Genomic DNA, 13,739 nt, shown 5'->3' on the forward strand with positions numbered 1-13,739 from the left:
TTGCACACCCCTACTTAAACATACCATGTGGAAATTAAATTTAAAAATTGACAAAAAAGAAAAAAAAATCTTTTAATCTTGTGATCTTAAACATACCATGTGGAAATTAAATTTAAAAATTGACAAAAAAGAAAAAAAATCTTTTAATCTTGTGATCTTAAACATACCATGTGGAAACTAAATTTAAAAATTGACAAAAAAGAAAAAAAATCTTTAATATTTCAAATGAACTAAAAAAAAACGTTTCATAATGAACTAAAAAAAAAGACAAATAAATTAAAAGATATAGTATGATTATTTTGTTTTAAAAAGAAAAGCTTATAATAATTTTATTATTACTACAAATTTGGGCCCCTTTAAATTTAGGTTATAAGGCGAATATTTTTAAAGCCAATAAGCCACTCCTGAATCAATAGTTAATTTTTCACTCACAGAAAGTTGAATTTTTTTCATTATGTCTGTGATTTCAGATCTCATCAATCTCAATTTATCTGAATGCACGAAGAAAATTATTGCCGAATACATATGGTTAGTTTTTATTCCCTTTAGATTTACTTATGTTTTTTCTGATTTTTAGGTTTTTTTGTCAGTGTTTTATCTGATAGTTTAATCCTATTTTGCTCGGATTCTTTAAAAATGTATGACGAGTGCATGTGTTATCCTTCAAAAGTAATATATTTCTGGAGGATTTGATACAGGCGCACTAACATTTTTTAGATAGTTTAATTGACATAGTTTTAATCTGTTTGATCAGAATTTTGCAGTGATTTATAATCTGTTTTCTATGTATACTTTTGTTATGTAGGAAGTGTTTTATTGTGATCGATCAGTCGATTAATTAGATCTATTTTTATGTATTTTCGTCGTGTTTTTTAATTTTCATTTCTTTAAGAAGAAGAAAGGACATTGTAAAATAAGTCTCCTTCTTCTCGGGATACGAGCTACAATCATCCTAATCTAATTTCGTCTAAAAATTATACTATATAAAATACTAATTCAAAATTATTCGTTATGTATTAATAGTAGATGTTGAATCCTCAGAAAGATAAATGGATCTAATAGGTAAAGAAAATGTACCTTATGTTTACCCTAAAAGAGGCTAGCCCTGTACATGAAGTATTTTTATGAGTAACGTATGAAAGATTTTACCGCTCAAACCCGTGACCAGAAAAATTTACCAGTGGTGCAATTTTTCTCTATTATGATTTTAATCTCTTTACTTGGTATGTATTTTCATGTTTTTTTTTTCTAGGATTGGTGGATCAGGCACGGATCTCAGGAGCAAAGCCAGGGTATTACATAGTTTCGATTATTAATACTATTATTCATGAACAATATTTTACTGGTGTTGAGTGATTGAAGATTGCAAACATGGTGATTTTGTTTTGTTTTTATAATTTACAGACTCTTTCAGGTCCTGTTAAGGATCCTTCAGAGCTTCCGAAATGGAACTATGACGGTTCTAGCACCGGGCAAGCTTCTGGAGAAGACAGTGAAGTGATCCTACAGTAAGTTTTTCTTTAATGTGCAATAATACGTTGTGAAGTTTCATTACTTGAATAGAATCATCTGATGATATTAAAATGAAATTTCAAATAGTCCTCAAGCAATTTTCAAGGATCCATTCAGGAGAGGCGACAATATTTTGGTGAGTTGGTTTGTTATTGTTACCTATTATCGAATCCTGCAGACTCCAAAAATATTGGCGCGCACATGTGTTGATCCTCCAACAATGTGCATTATTTTTGGAGGATCTAACATGTACACGTCAATATTTTTTATGAGTACGAGCAATATAGCTTATTAGATACTGTTTGTTTTTTTCTTGGAATTTGGTAAATGTGTGAGTTTTTAATCCGTTTTTTTTTTGTTTTCTTAAGGTCATGTGTGATGCTTACACTCCAGCTGGTGATCCCATTCCAACAAACAAGAGGCACAATGCAGCCAAGATATTCAGCAACCCTGTTGTTGCTGCTGAAGAACCATGGTATTGAAAAACTCAATTTAGATTTTTAGCGTAAAAAGGTTTTCTCGGGAACATCCTGTCTACCTCACAAAGGTAGGGGTAAGGTCTGCGTTCATTTTACCCATCCTAGACCCCACTTGTGGTATTACACTGGGTATACTGTTGTTATTGTTGTTGTTGTTGTGTCGTTCAGAAATATTTTGATTGTTGGATTAATTTTTCCAATTAGGTATGGTATCGAGCAAGAGTACACTTTGCTGCAGAAAGAGGTTAACTGGCCTCTCGGATGGCCTATTGGAGGGTTCCCTGGACCTCAGGTACTAATACCTTAAACTTTTTATGGAGTTTTGGAGATTTTGAGTTATTTGTGTTAACCATTTGAAAAACCGAGTTTGAGTTGTTTTTTTCGACATTTAGTATCTTGATCGTCAAAATATCTTTACAGATCATAAAGTTACTGAGTGAAATTTGATGATTTGAAAGTTTTGAGTTTTTGAAATCTTTTTTTCAAACACTTACTTTGCAATCTCAAAAGCTCAAACGTGTTTATTTTTCTAGCATTAGCCTTCTCTTTGACGTGGAGGAGCCAAGATTTCAACTTTATAGGTTCTAGATTTTAGAACAACTACGTCAAGTGCTAATACCTCCGCCCTTGCCTTCCCCCAAAAAAGTAGCATTGTTCCCTTTACTTTGCATAACTTTCCCATAACATTGTTGAACTAAAATTCTCTTCTTTCGTATTAAATCTACACAACGAATGGATTTTGTATTTTAATCTTGGAAGTACAGCATTTACAATTCTGCTACTTTTTCCCTTAGGGACCTTACTACTGTGGAACTGGAGCTGCCAATGCTTTTGGACGCGATATAGTTGACTCACATTATAAGGCATGTCTTTATGCTGGAATTAACATCAGCGGTGTCAATGGGGAAGTGATGCCTGGACAGGTATAATGCTTTTTTCATACAGAGGCGAATTCAGGATATAGAGTCAGAGCGTTCAAGAGTATGATCTTAATTTATTTATTTTTGTATATGTATACATAATTCAAACTCATTAAACTTGATGTAATTTTATGCAGTGGGAATTCCAAGTTGGTCCTGCTGTAGGTATCTCAGCTGGTGATGAGGTGTGGACTGCACGTTACATTCTCGAGGTATTATACTTGGTTGTTTTAAACTTTTTTACCATTTCAATCTTCAATCTAGCTCGAATGGGGAGTTCGATTGTTTCACTTGCTTATTTGTTTTCGTGTTGAACAGAGGATTGCTGAGGTTGCTGGAGTTGTTGTTTCATTTGACCCGAAGCCTATCCCTGTGCGTTTTCTGTTTTATATCTTTTTACTATTACTTAATGTTGGGTTGATCTGCTATGAGGCTTGCATTTACATCATGTTTTTTTCCTGTTTACTGTCAGGGTGATTGGAACGGTGCCGGTGCACACGCAAACTACAGGTAGAGAGGAATGTCATTTTTCTTCTACTATAGTATATGAGTCCGTCTAGCTAAACGGATTAAAAATAACTTATAAGCATGATCAAGTGTTGAAGAACATTTTAAGCGTTGAAACTGATTTTATGAATAAGTAGTTATGTGTTAGGATAGAAGTTCTTCATCGAACTTCCTTTCCCCTGCCCCCTTCTTTGGCTCTCGCGCTCTCTCTATGTGAAAGTATTGACGCGGAATGTTTCTTTCAGTACCAAGTCTATGAGGGAAGATGGAGGCTATGAAATCATCAAAAAGGCTATTGAGAAGCTTGGATTAAGGCACAAAGAGCACATTGCTGCTTATGGTGAAGGCAATGAACGTCGTCTCACTGGAAAACATGAAACAGCTGACATCAACTCCTTCAAATGGGTACGTAAACTATCGTTTAATTCCCTCTCTTCAGCCCATCAATGTTGCCAATCTTTCGTTCATTTCGTGTCTACTTAGAGGATACGAGTGATGTTGATCTCGAGTGTCTGTCTCATTTTATGTTGCTACATTTGTTTGCCCAGGGTGTTGCCAATCGTGGCTGCTCGGTTCGTGTAGGCAGAGATACAGAGAAGGCAGGGAAGGGATATTTCGAGGACAGGAGGCCTGCTTCGAACATGGACCCCTACATTGTTACATCCATGATTGCTGAGACCACAATTGTCTGGAAACCTTAAGCTGTTCATTAGTGTCTCGCTATGTTTGCTCGAACCCTTTAGAAATTCTATCCTACTCATGTCTGATTCTCTAAAAACGTATAACTTTTGGAGGATCTGACACACACTCGACAATATTTTGAAGAGTTCGGGCTCATGAGGACAATTGTTTCTTGCGTCAATAAATTGATTTATGGGAAGTTACCACTTCTTCCCCTCAATTGTCTTTAGTTAAGGTAGTCTTCTTTATTTTCTTCTATTATTTCTTTGAACAATGCATTCATCAAAGGCTGAATTCACTGCCTTTGATTTAGTAATGTTGTTAATGACTATGTTATTCTTATTGATTTTGACTTATTTACGTTGCTTATGAGTGCACATCTAATGTGTTTTAGCTTTTGTGTACTACATTGCATAATTTGGTAAAAGTTGACCTACAACAACAGGTAATTATATATAGCGTGATTAATATAGTACATGATTCAAGGAAATAGGATACAGAAACATATTATCTTCGTTAAGTTATATTGATATTGTAAAATTTCTTACATTATGATACATATTTTAATTTAGAAGTTAATAGTTAAAAGAACACCTAAAGCCATCAAAATGGGCTTAGCCCATGAGGCTGGCCCAACCCAACTCGTTATTGGGGTAGAGTTGGGATAGGATTTTTCAAGTCCATTCAAAATTAGGGCTTATAAGTCCGGCTCATATAAGCCCTTGGCCTTTGAGGCTTGATCGGGGTCGGATCGGGGTTGGCCCATGGGTCAAAAACTATTTATTAAAGGATAACTTACAGAAATTTCATTAGTGTATGAGATGATTACTTAGATGCACGCCACGTTGTAATAGTATGAATCTAACCAGATTTTGGTGTGTTTAGATACATGTATCTCGGGACACATGGACTCAAAATTATGTGTAATTTGTTCTAAATACACTCTATCCAAGTGAATTCGCATGTATCTAAGATACATTGTCAAATCCCGTGCCCTTGCCACTCTCCCATCTCGCTCGCCACTCTCTTTATATCGCTCGCGTATCTGGGATGTATCACACCAGATACATGTATCTCGTGTAACTAGTATCCTAGATACATACTAATCACACTAGATTCTTTGCTAGTGTTATTGAAACAACACCATTGTTTGTCAAATTTGATTTGAAAATCTTCTCATTTTCTTGATGTCATAGAAATTTAAGTTTGAAAAGGAAAAAAAAAAAGGATAGCCTTCCCCAGCTAGCGGCCCTTCTAGGATTGGGTTGAGCATTTTCAGGCCTTTCCAAATGAAGGATCGGCCCATCCTAGCCCATCAAATTTCTTGACCCGCGAAGCTTGGGTCGGATGGGGTTGGTCTGACCCTTTTTAACAATTCTAAGCACACCTCATAAGAAAGTAAGTCTATCAAGTTAGACACCATAAAGGATCATCTAAACAAGCTATATAATCATATATATACACCAGATGAATCAATGAGTTGACCGCCCTTTTCCCTTTTTGTGTGTTTCACACTTCAAGTATCAGTTGTATCTTCTTCTTTTTTAATCTGGAATATCATATACTATCTATATATTAAAACATGTCTTGAAGTTGATTATGTCAATCATCATTTATTTATTTATTTATTTATTTCTACCTGAATTATCCTCATCTAATTCAGGGATGGCTCTTGCTTGATAAATTTAAGGCACATGCTTTTGCCTCAAATTTTCATCAAGAAAAAATTATGTGTTAATTTTTTTAATTAAAAAATAATTATTTTTGCTTAAAAAGTATAATTTTAAACAAATATATATTATTTTATTATTTTTAATGCCATTCAAATAGAAGAAATTAAGAAAACATTATTTTGTATGTTTACATTCTCTTCGCTAACACTCGTATTATTTATCTTTTTAAAATTCTTTTGCACTTTCTTTTTATTTATTTTTTATAAGTTAGAGTAATACATTGTCAAAAATAGAAATTAATAGTCGAAAAAATTCAACAAAGTGACTTACAATTTTTCTTTTGTTTATTTCTTCATAAATATTCAAGTATTACATAAACATATTAAAGTAGGGTTATACCAAGTTATCAATTTCTTGTATCAGATTTTGTCGTTCTAATTCGTATCTTTATGTAAAGTTTGTCAACTTATTACTTATAGTATTATGCTAACAATTTATATAATGATTGCCTCAGTAAAAAGATATTTTTCAATGTTGAATTGATAAAATATTACTTAAAATTAATAATTAAAAATGATATTCGAAAAAAATCATTTTAAGAAAAGATATCAAGTAATAGCTTGCACTTAAAAAGTTTAAAAAATAAACAACTATATTTAATATTTATATAGATTTTAGGCCTCAATTAAAATTTCGTTTTAGGCCTCAAATTACGTTGAGCCGCCCTTGATCTAATTCAACAAAGTGTGTTTTAATTCATAAATAGTAATGGTTCAGATAAAAAAATAATACAACAAATACTTGAAATGTAAAATTCGCGAAAATAAGAATGGTTCAAATAATTTTGTAACCACTATCTTTTAATTTTGTCGTGTTATCATCCTTTTGGATTTCTTCCAAAATGATTACTTGTGAACTAAAGAGAACTGTCAAGTCTTTCATTGGTTGATCTAAAGTTGCTTCACCGTTATGCTATCTATAAGTTATTATAACAATCACAAGATCATTGTGCTTTCGTAATGTGGTCCACTAGGATAACAATCTTTCCGGTCACACTATATTAAAAATAATTTTTATCGACATTTAATTAACGACAGATCGATAAAAACCTAATTATCAAATATATATTCTTAACATTAATTAGCACTCTTGATAGATATTCCTAATAGTCTATAACCACATTGAATTTAAAGATAATTAACTAATATTTATAAAGGCTTTAACACTCTTTATATATATGCCGCTAAAAAATATTTATACTATAATGTGGACAAGGTTCAAGAAGTACTTTACATGATTTTTTACTCTCCTAGCCATGGACTGGATCTATGATTTTTTTTTCCAGCCATGAACAAGATTGGTTCAATGAAATTTCCCCAAAAGTAGCAAAATGCTTAGTATACATTGATTTTTTCTTTTAGCAGCAATATTTATTGTCACAAAAAACATTTAACGGCAATTATGTTAATGTCATTGCATTCAAAATCGCTAAAGCTTTTAGTAATCTTATATAAATTATTGATTATAAATATGAAAAAATTCTTTGGCCAAAAAACTTGGTCAGAATTTGACCAGAATGGTAAAATAACGAAATCTTCAATTTATTGAAGTCTAGGAGGCTGACCCGAGCCCAATGCACAAACACCGATAGCTACAATCGTAATTCTTTCAAAGCTAACTATGATGGATAAATATAATGTGTTCAAATTTTAGGCACAGAAATATTTTTATTGAGAGTGTCATCCCCAAATAAGTCCTGGAATAAGCTACCTAATTTTAGTTGACGCTTCAGAGCAGACTCTAAACATCAAATGGAAACCCAAAAAAAAAAAACTACACCATGTAAAAAAAATTCAAAATATTAATATGCTTGAGAACAGATCTTATAAATCATGTAAATTTTTTTGCTTAAATTTTTTATCGAATTACATTATGTCACATAAATTAGAACAATAAAAATATCTAACTAACAAGCTAAGCTCAAACATCTCGTACGTAAGTTGGTTTCGTAAAGTTCACATCATATCAAGTCTAGCGCCAACTAATGTCCTTAGATGTTGACATCTTTTTTACGACACGTAGTAGAATAGTTCGAAATTTCTTTATTCTTAGTTAGGAATTTTAAATTTGAGCTTTTGAGAATGAAAAAAGAATCTATTAAGAACGTTGTCTCAAAAGTAGGTCTTGTAATCGTATTATTGAATTTCAATGTGAATATTGAACACCTAATACAAAAGGGCAATGTATCGTTCCACATTTTTTCAATTTTTAATTAAACAACAATTAGTGAAAGAAATTACTAAAAATGTGGGGATGATTTGACTAACCTAAATATTCAACAAACTAAAGATACCACATTGTTTGGCTAAGTTAGGCAAAGATCTAATTAAGATATTGGCAACTAGTCAACAAGTTGTAAACTAGAGTTATATGATATAGGTCATTTAATAAAGAATTAAACATTATTTTCTCCGTTTTAGTTTATGTAATTCAATTTGAATTCTCATAAAAAAAAATTAAACAGAAGATATTTGAAATTGCGATCTTAAACATGATAGGGTATCTATGTAGCTATAAAACTTTTAAACTTTTAGCATTAAAGATGACAGAATATTTGTATAAGCTAAGTTTTTTTCTAATTAAGATTAAAATTAAAAGTATAAAGTTGATTATTTTCAAATTTGAAGTGTGTCATACTTTCTAAACAAATTATAAAAGAAGAGTGGCAGGATTAAGTTTAAATATGAAATTTATAAAAAAAATATCAAAGATATAACTAATTTCGAAATAAATATTTACTTTAAATGATAATTATAATTTTAAAATTATAATCTCGAAATACTTTTTTCCGCAAACTAAATGAGTACACGTACAAGCAATTAAGGATCCTATTTAGGACATAAAAGATTGTAGTAATGTTTTACAGCTTTGAGGATTTTCTTAAAGTCTAAATCTTAGTGATTGCCTCATTCTTTTAAGGTTGGCATAAAAAGTTCCAAAACACTAAAAATGATTACTAATGACAAGAATTAGAAGTTATTATATATAGTATTTGAAAAGTAAAATTTCTAATCCTTAATTCTTTTTTCATTGAGAAATTACTGACTTGATTAATTTAAATTTTATGATAAACCTTTTTTATTTCATAACGAGAGACTTTAGTATTATTTATTAAAGTATGTTGTATTATCAAAATTCAAACTTGATACGTTTAATTGACAATGAAAAATTAAAGTTTAATATATAAATATGTATATTTATTTAAAACCCTATAATACTTTTTGCTGAATGTTGAGTTTATTGTGTTTTTGTAAAGCACTTTGGTTATATATATTTCAACTCAACAAGAAACTTTACAATTTGATCTGAATTATTTGATAAACAGAAATATGAAGTCTTGTTAATCCATAAAATTATATATAGTTACATCTAGGGGTGTTCACGATTGGGGTAAAAGTCAATCCAAATTGAATTAAATCGAACAAATAAATCAATTTTATTTTAGTTTGGTTTACATATAAAAAAAATCAATAATATTTCGTTTGACTTTGATTGTACTCAAAATAATATGAAAAACTAATCAAACCGAACTGACAGATTATATACATATATTTTTTTTTATAATTATATATACACAATATAATATCTTCTATGAACAATTGTAAATATTTTATGAATATTTTCCTCAAAATTTATTTATTATTTATTTACGAAACCAAAAAAAGCCCCAAATAAAAAGTATTCTGAACATGTATGTTCCTCCACCTAGTCTTTGATTTTATTTTCGTATATGATTAATAACCAAATAATCAAATCAAAACCAGTAAGAATCAAACGGATAATGTATATTATATTATATTTGATTTAATTTGTTGTTTTCTTTCCTTTTTGGTACTAAATATACACTATAGTCATAAGTGGGCTCTGAAAAACGGATGGAAAACGAAAAAAAAAAAAAAAAAAAAGTTCAAATAGAGGTCAAAAAGTTTTTAATAGAATTAAAATATAATGATGTGATATTAGTAACATTTTCATGTTCTTATTTATGACTTTAGAATTTTCCAACGTGCCAAAAAATTATTAAAAAAATTATGACTTAGAAGACCGTTATAGCTTTTACAGCTTGAATTTTTCTTTAAAGTCAAAATCTTAGTGATTGTTTCACCTTTTTTTTGGTTGGCAAAATTAATATTAAGTGTAAGCACCGACCAAAACACTAAAAAGGTTTAGTTGAAAAATCTTAGAAGTGAGAATCACGAGATTATGGTCAACAGAAGCTAAGTAAGGGCCCTAACGTTATCGGTCGATTTTTCAACCAGATCCCCCTAAAAATTGTATGTATAGATTGATTCACGTTATTTGAGGTGATCCAGTTCAATATTTATACATAACTCCTATAATAAAATTGAGAGTGATCAACCCCAGAAACATGATGATGGTGAAATGATTTAGGATTCCTCGATCTTTAATTATCTAGAGGTTTTGGATTCGAGCGTCTACCGAGAATGGAAAAGATCCTCTTGAAAGCGTCATAAAAATTAGATTTGTAATGCATGAATTTGAATTTAATTGAGCCTAATACAATTTTGAAATTATTTTATTTCGCTATTTGAGATTACTATTTCATATAAAATATAAAATAAAATAATTTTATAGAATATCCTTGTTTATCCCAATCCCATACCAAAATGAGTATTTGTTTGAATTTTTTCTTTAAAGTTTAAATCTTAGTGATTGCCTCATCTTTTGTTGGTTGGCAAAATTAATAGTACCGACCAAAACACTAGAAAGGATTAATTGACAAAACTTTGAAATTGGAATCACGAAATATATTAGAAAAAAACAAATTTATAATGCCTTCAAGCTAAGGGAACTACATTTCTCCTTTTCGAGTGTGTTCAATATGGAGGAAAAAAAAAAAAAGTTACATAAATCATATTTCATATTGATTGTCTCATCTCTATGCTTCAACAGAACCTATCCTCTCCTTGATGAGGAGTGACTAGCTCGATTAATATGAATATGTGTTGTAGAAATGTTATTACTCGATCGATGTTTTGCATTTCCTATTAAAGAAAACGTGTATTTAAATAACTTGAATTGTGATTTCTAATTATCATGGAATAAGATGTGTAAGTCATTTAAAAAGTAATTGAATTGAACCAAAATAGAAAGAAGAAGAAAAACTAAGATGGTTGAAACAATTCGTAAATTTAATTTTCATTATACATAATAAATCAAAAATAAAAAATTAATATGATATAGCTTTTTGAAATAGTGGATCAAATCGTATCATTGATGCCTTATGTTATTATATATATATATATATATATATATATATATATTTTATCATTGTTACTAAATACTTATAATACAATAATAATTATATTATTGTCACTAGATCGCAAAATTATTTTGTTATAGTAACGCTAACAGAGTTAGACTCGTGCAAAGGTAATAAAAGAAAAAAAAAGATTAATTTGAACTATAAAATTACCAGCTAAAACATCTTAATCATGAGATTATGGCCCATAATTTTTAAAATCTAATATTCAGTCAAAGTGACAAACACATAAAAAACAATCAAATTACTCATATTAGTGCCTTCCTAATTTATATTATACTGGTCCTACTGTAACTTCAATTCATAGCCACAATTCCTGAGATTTTTTTTACATATAAATGGAGTAATATTTTCTGGTTCATTAATTAATTATTAGTTGTCACCTTATAATTATTAGGGGCTGGGCTACTTTTGTCCAAGAGAGTTTATTTAATTATTTAGTAAAGTTCATTGTTTAAAAATTTATATTATGAGTTCGAGTCTCATTGTTAAAGTAGTTTCTCATTCACTTAATATTTTAAAAATATAGATTTGTCCCAGATTAAAATTTAAATCTAAGACAATTAAACTTTAAGACTTATATTTAGTCACCAATTCAATTGTGGCTAAATAGTTACTTCATGTATTTCATTTTATTTGTCATATTTTAATTTGACACGAAATTTATGTAAACAAATAAAAATTTTAAATTTTGTGATTTTAAATTAAAAATATGTCAACATATAAAAATGTGTTTTTAATCTTGTGATCTTAAACATGTCATGTAGAAAGTTAAAATTAAAGAATTATCAAAAAGAGAAAGAGACGTTCTTTTTAAAATGACCTAAAAAGAAATATAAGACAAAACAAATTGAAAATGAGAATAATATTTTTTAGTCATGATCCAAGTTCATGTCATGTATTGCTTATTTTGGCGCAATAAACCTCATGAATTTGGCCATGTGGTTAGGACATTATATATAATCAAGCACAAAAACGTACATATCATGTGAACTTATATGATGTCTTATAAAGCGTTTCACTTTCCCCCTCCATTCTTATTGAAGAAGTCTCACATCGGTCAAATATGAGATATGTCGTACAATCCTCACCCTTGAACTGATTTTTGAAATTGAGTTAAACTCAAAATCTATTTCTTTATATTGTAAGCATGACTCGTCTGAAGGACGCGTAAGAAGGTGCTGAAGAATTCCCTCATGGGTCAATTATGAAATAGATGACGTCTCTTTATATAACTTAACAATTTTCACCTTTTGAACTAAATTTTGTGTTAAATTCACCCCAAAAATCGTTTCTCTACAATTGCGATATGGAAATAGCATAAGTTTATAACATGAACCTACTTCTTACTAAAATTTGCTAGACTAGACGTTTGTAAGTCTTTTTCTTTAACACATTCTCATTAGCCGTGGCCTTGGGAGTCACATTTTCCTTCAAGATCATGATTAATTTTAACGTCAATTTTAATTGAAAGAAGAATTCGGAATTGACTTCCCTCAATTCGAGATTCAAAAGAAGTGTACCCTTATCATTTCTTCTTCTATTTTTTAATCTTGCTTCTAGCCCCTACATGAAAAATAGGATATATGATTTTTACATTAATCCTTGTGTTTAGCACGTTGACCATCATGACTATCCATAATTAACTTTATTCATTCTAATCTAGTAAACTATTATTTTAATAATTTAATGTCCCTACTAACAACTAGAGAAAAATAACTAGTCAGTAGTTGGCAAGACAGTGCACTAGTTGAAGTGTGTCCCACAAATTAAATAATTATATGGACCAGAAAGCGTGCATGCATATGTACATTGTTTCACAACATGTCTCTATTTACTCTTAATTAATTTAATTTCTTGTCCATTGACACATAATATCTAGACATAGATATTTATTAAATAAATATACATAAAAAGGGATTTCAGACGTGAGATACTTGAATTGAGGGTCTTTTGAAAATGGGATATTCACTTTTATAGAATAGGGATAAAATCTGTGTAATGTGTATGCTAACTCTATGTATCCTTTTCAGACCATACTTGTAAAATTTCACTAAATTTGTTGTAGTATAAAAAGGGATTTCAAACGTGAGATACTTGAATTGAGGGTCTTTTGAAAATGGGATATTCACTTTTATAGAATAGGGATACAATTTGTGTAATGTGTATGCTAACTCTATGTATCCTTTTCAGTCCATGCTTGTAAATTTTCACTAAATTTGTTGTAGTATAAAAAGGGATTTCAGACGTGAGATACTTGAATTGAGGGTCTTTTGAAAATGGGATATTCACTTTTATAGAATAGGGATAAAATCTGTGTAATGTGTATGCTAACTCTATGTATCCTTTTCAGACCATGCTTGTAAAATTTCACTAAATTTGTTGTAGTATAAAAAGGGAAAAAATTAAAAGTTACTATATTTTAGAAAGATTATTTTGGAGATTACAAAAGAGATTAGGGATAAAATCGTTACAAAAATTTAATTAAACTAAAAGTGCTTTAAATTGTATAACTATTGAAGACGATCAACTTATGACCGATTTTAATCTATAAGTACTTTTAATTTGTCAAATACATAGATAAATCAAAATTTATTTATAAGCTAATAAACTTTAATTCGTT

At 29.8% G+C, this 13,739-nt stretch overlaps 1 protein-coding gene across 3 annotated transcripts; it reads left to right on the forward strand.

The window, feature by feature from the left end:
• Positions 1-444: 444 nt before the first annotated feature.
• On the forward strand, positions 445-4,157 carry LOC125831585 (glutamine synthetase-like). 3 transcript variants are annotated; one of them, XM_049510749.1, is made up of 12 exons: positions 445-528; positions 1,253-1,292; positions 1,405-1,508; positions 1,600-1,648; positions 1,881-1,987; positions 2,196-2,283; positions 2,786-2,914; positions 3,049-3,123; positions 3,230-3,283; positions 3,384-3,421; positions 3,664-3,823; positions 3,967-4,157. In XM_049510749.1, exons 1-12 carry the CDS (start codon positions 455-457, stop codon positions 4,117-4,119), a joined length of 1,071 nt encoding a protein of 356 aa, XP_049366706.1. In that variant the 5' UTR covers positions 445-454; the 3' UTR covers positions 4,120-4,157. The 3 variants fall into 3 exon arrangements, with proteins under 3 accessions (XP_049366706.1, XP_049366707.1, XP_049366708.1); XM_049510750.1 differs by having other exon boundaries at positions 3,664-3,827; positions 3,967-4,151; XM_049510751.1 differs by lacking the exon at positions 3,664-3,823 and having other exon boundaries at positions 4,027-4,087.
• Positions 4,158-13,739: the final 9,582 nt, after the last annotated feature.

This window comes from Solanum verrucosum, unplaced genomic scaffold (assembly GCF_900185275.1).
Source record: "Solanum verrucosum unplaced genomic scaffold, falcon-dt-bn FXZP01000049.1, whole genome shotgun sequence".
In the NCBI taxonomy this organism is placed as follows: domain Eukaryota; kingdom Viridiplantae; phylum Streptophyta; class Magnoliopsida; order Solanales; family Solanaceae; genus Solanum; species Solanum verrucosum.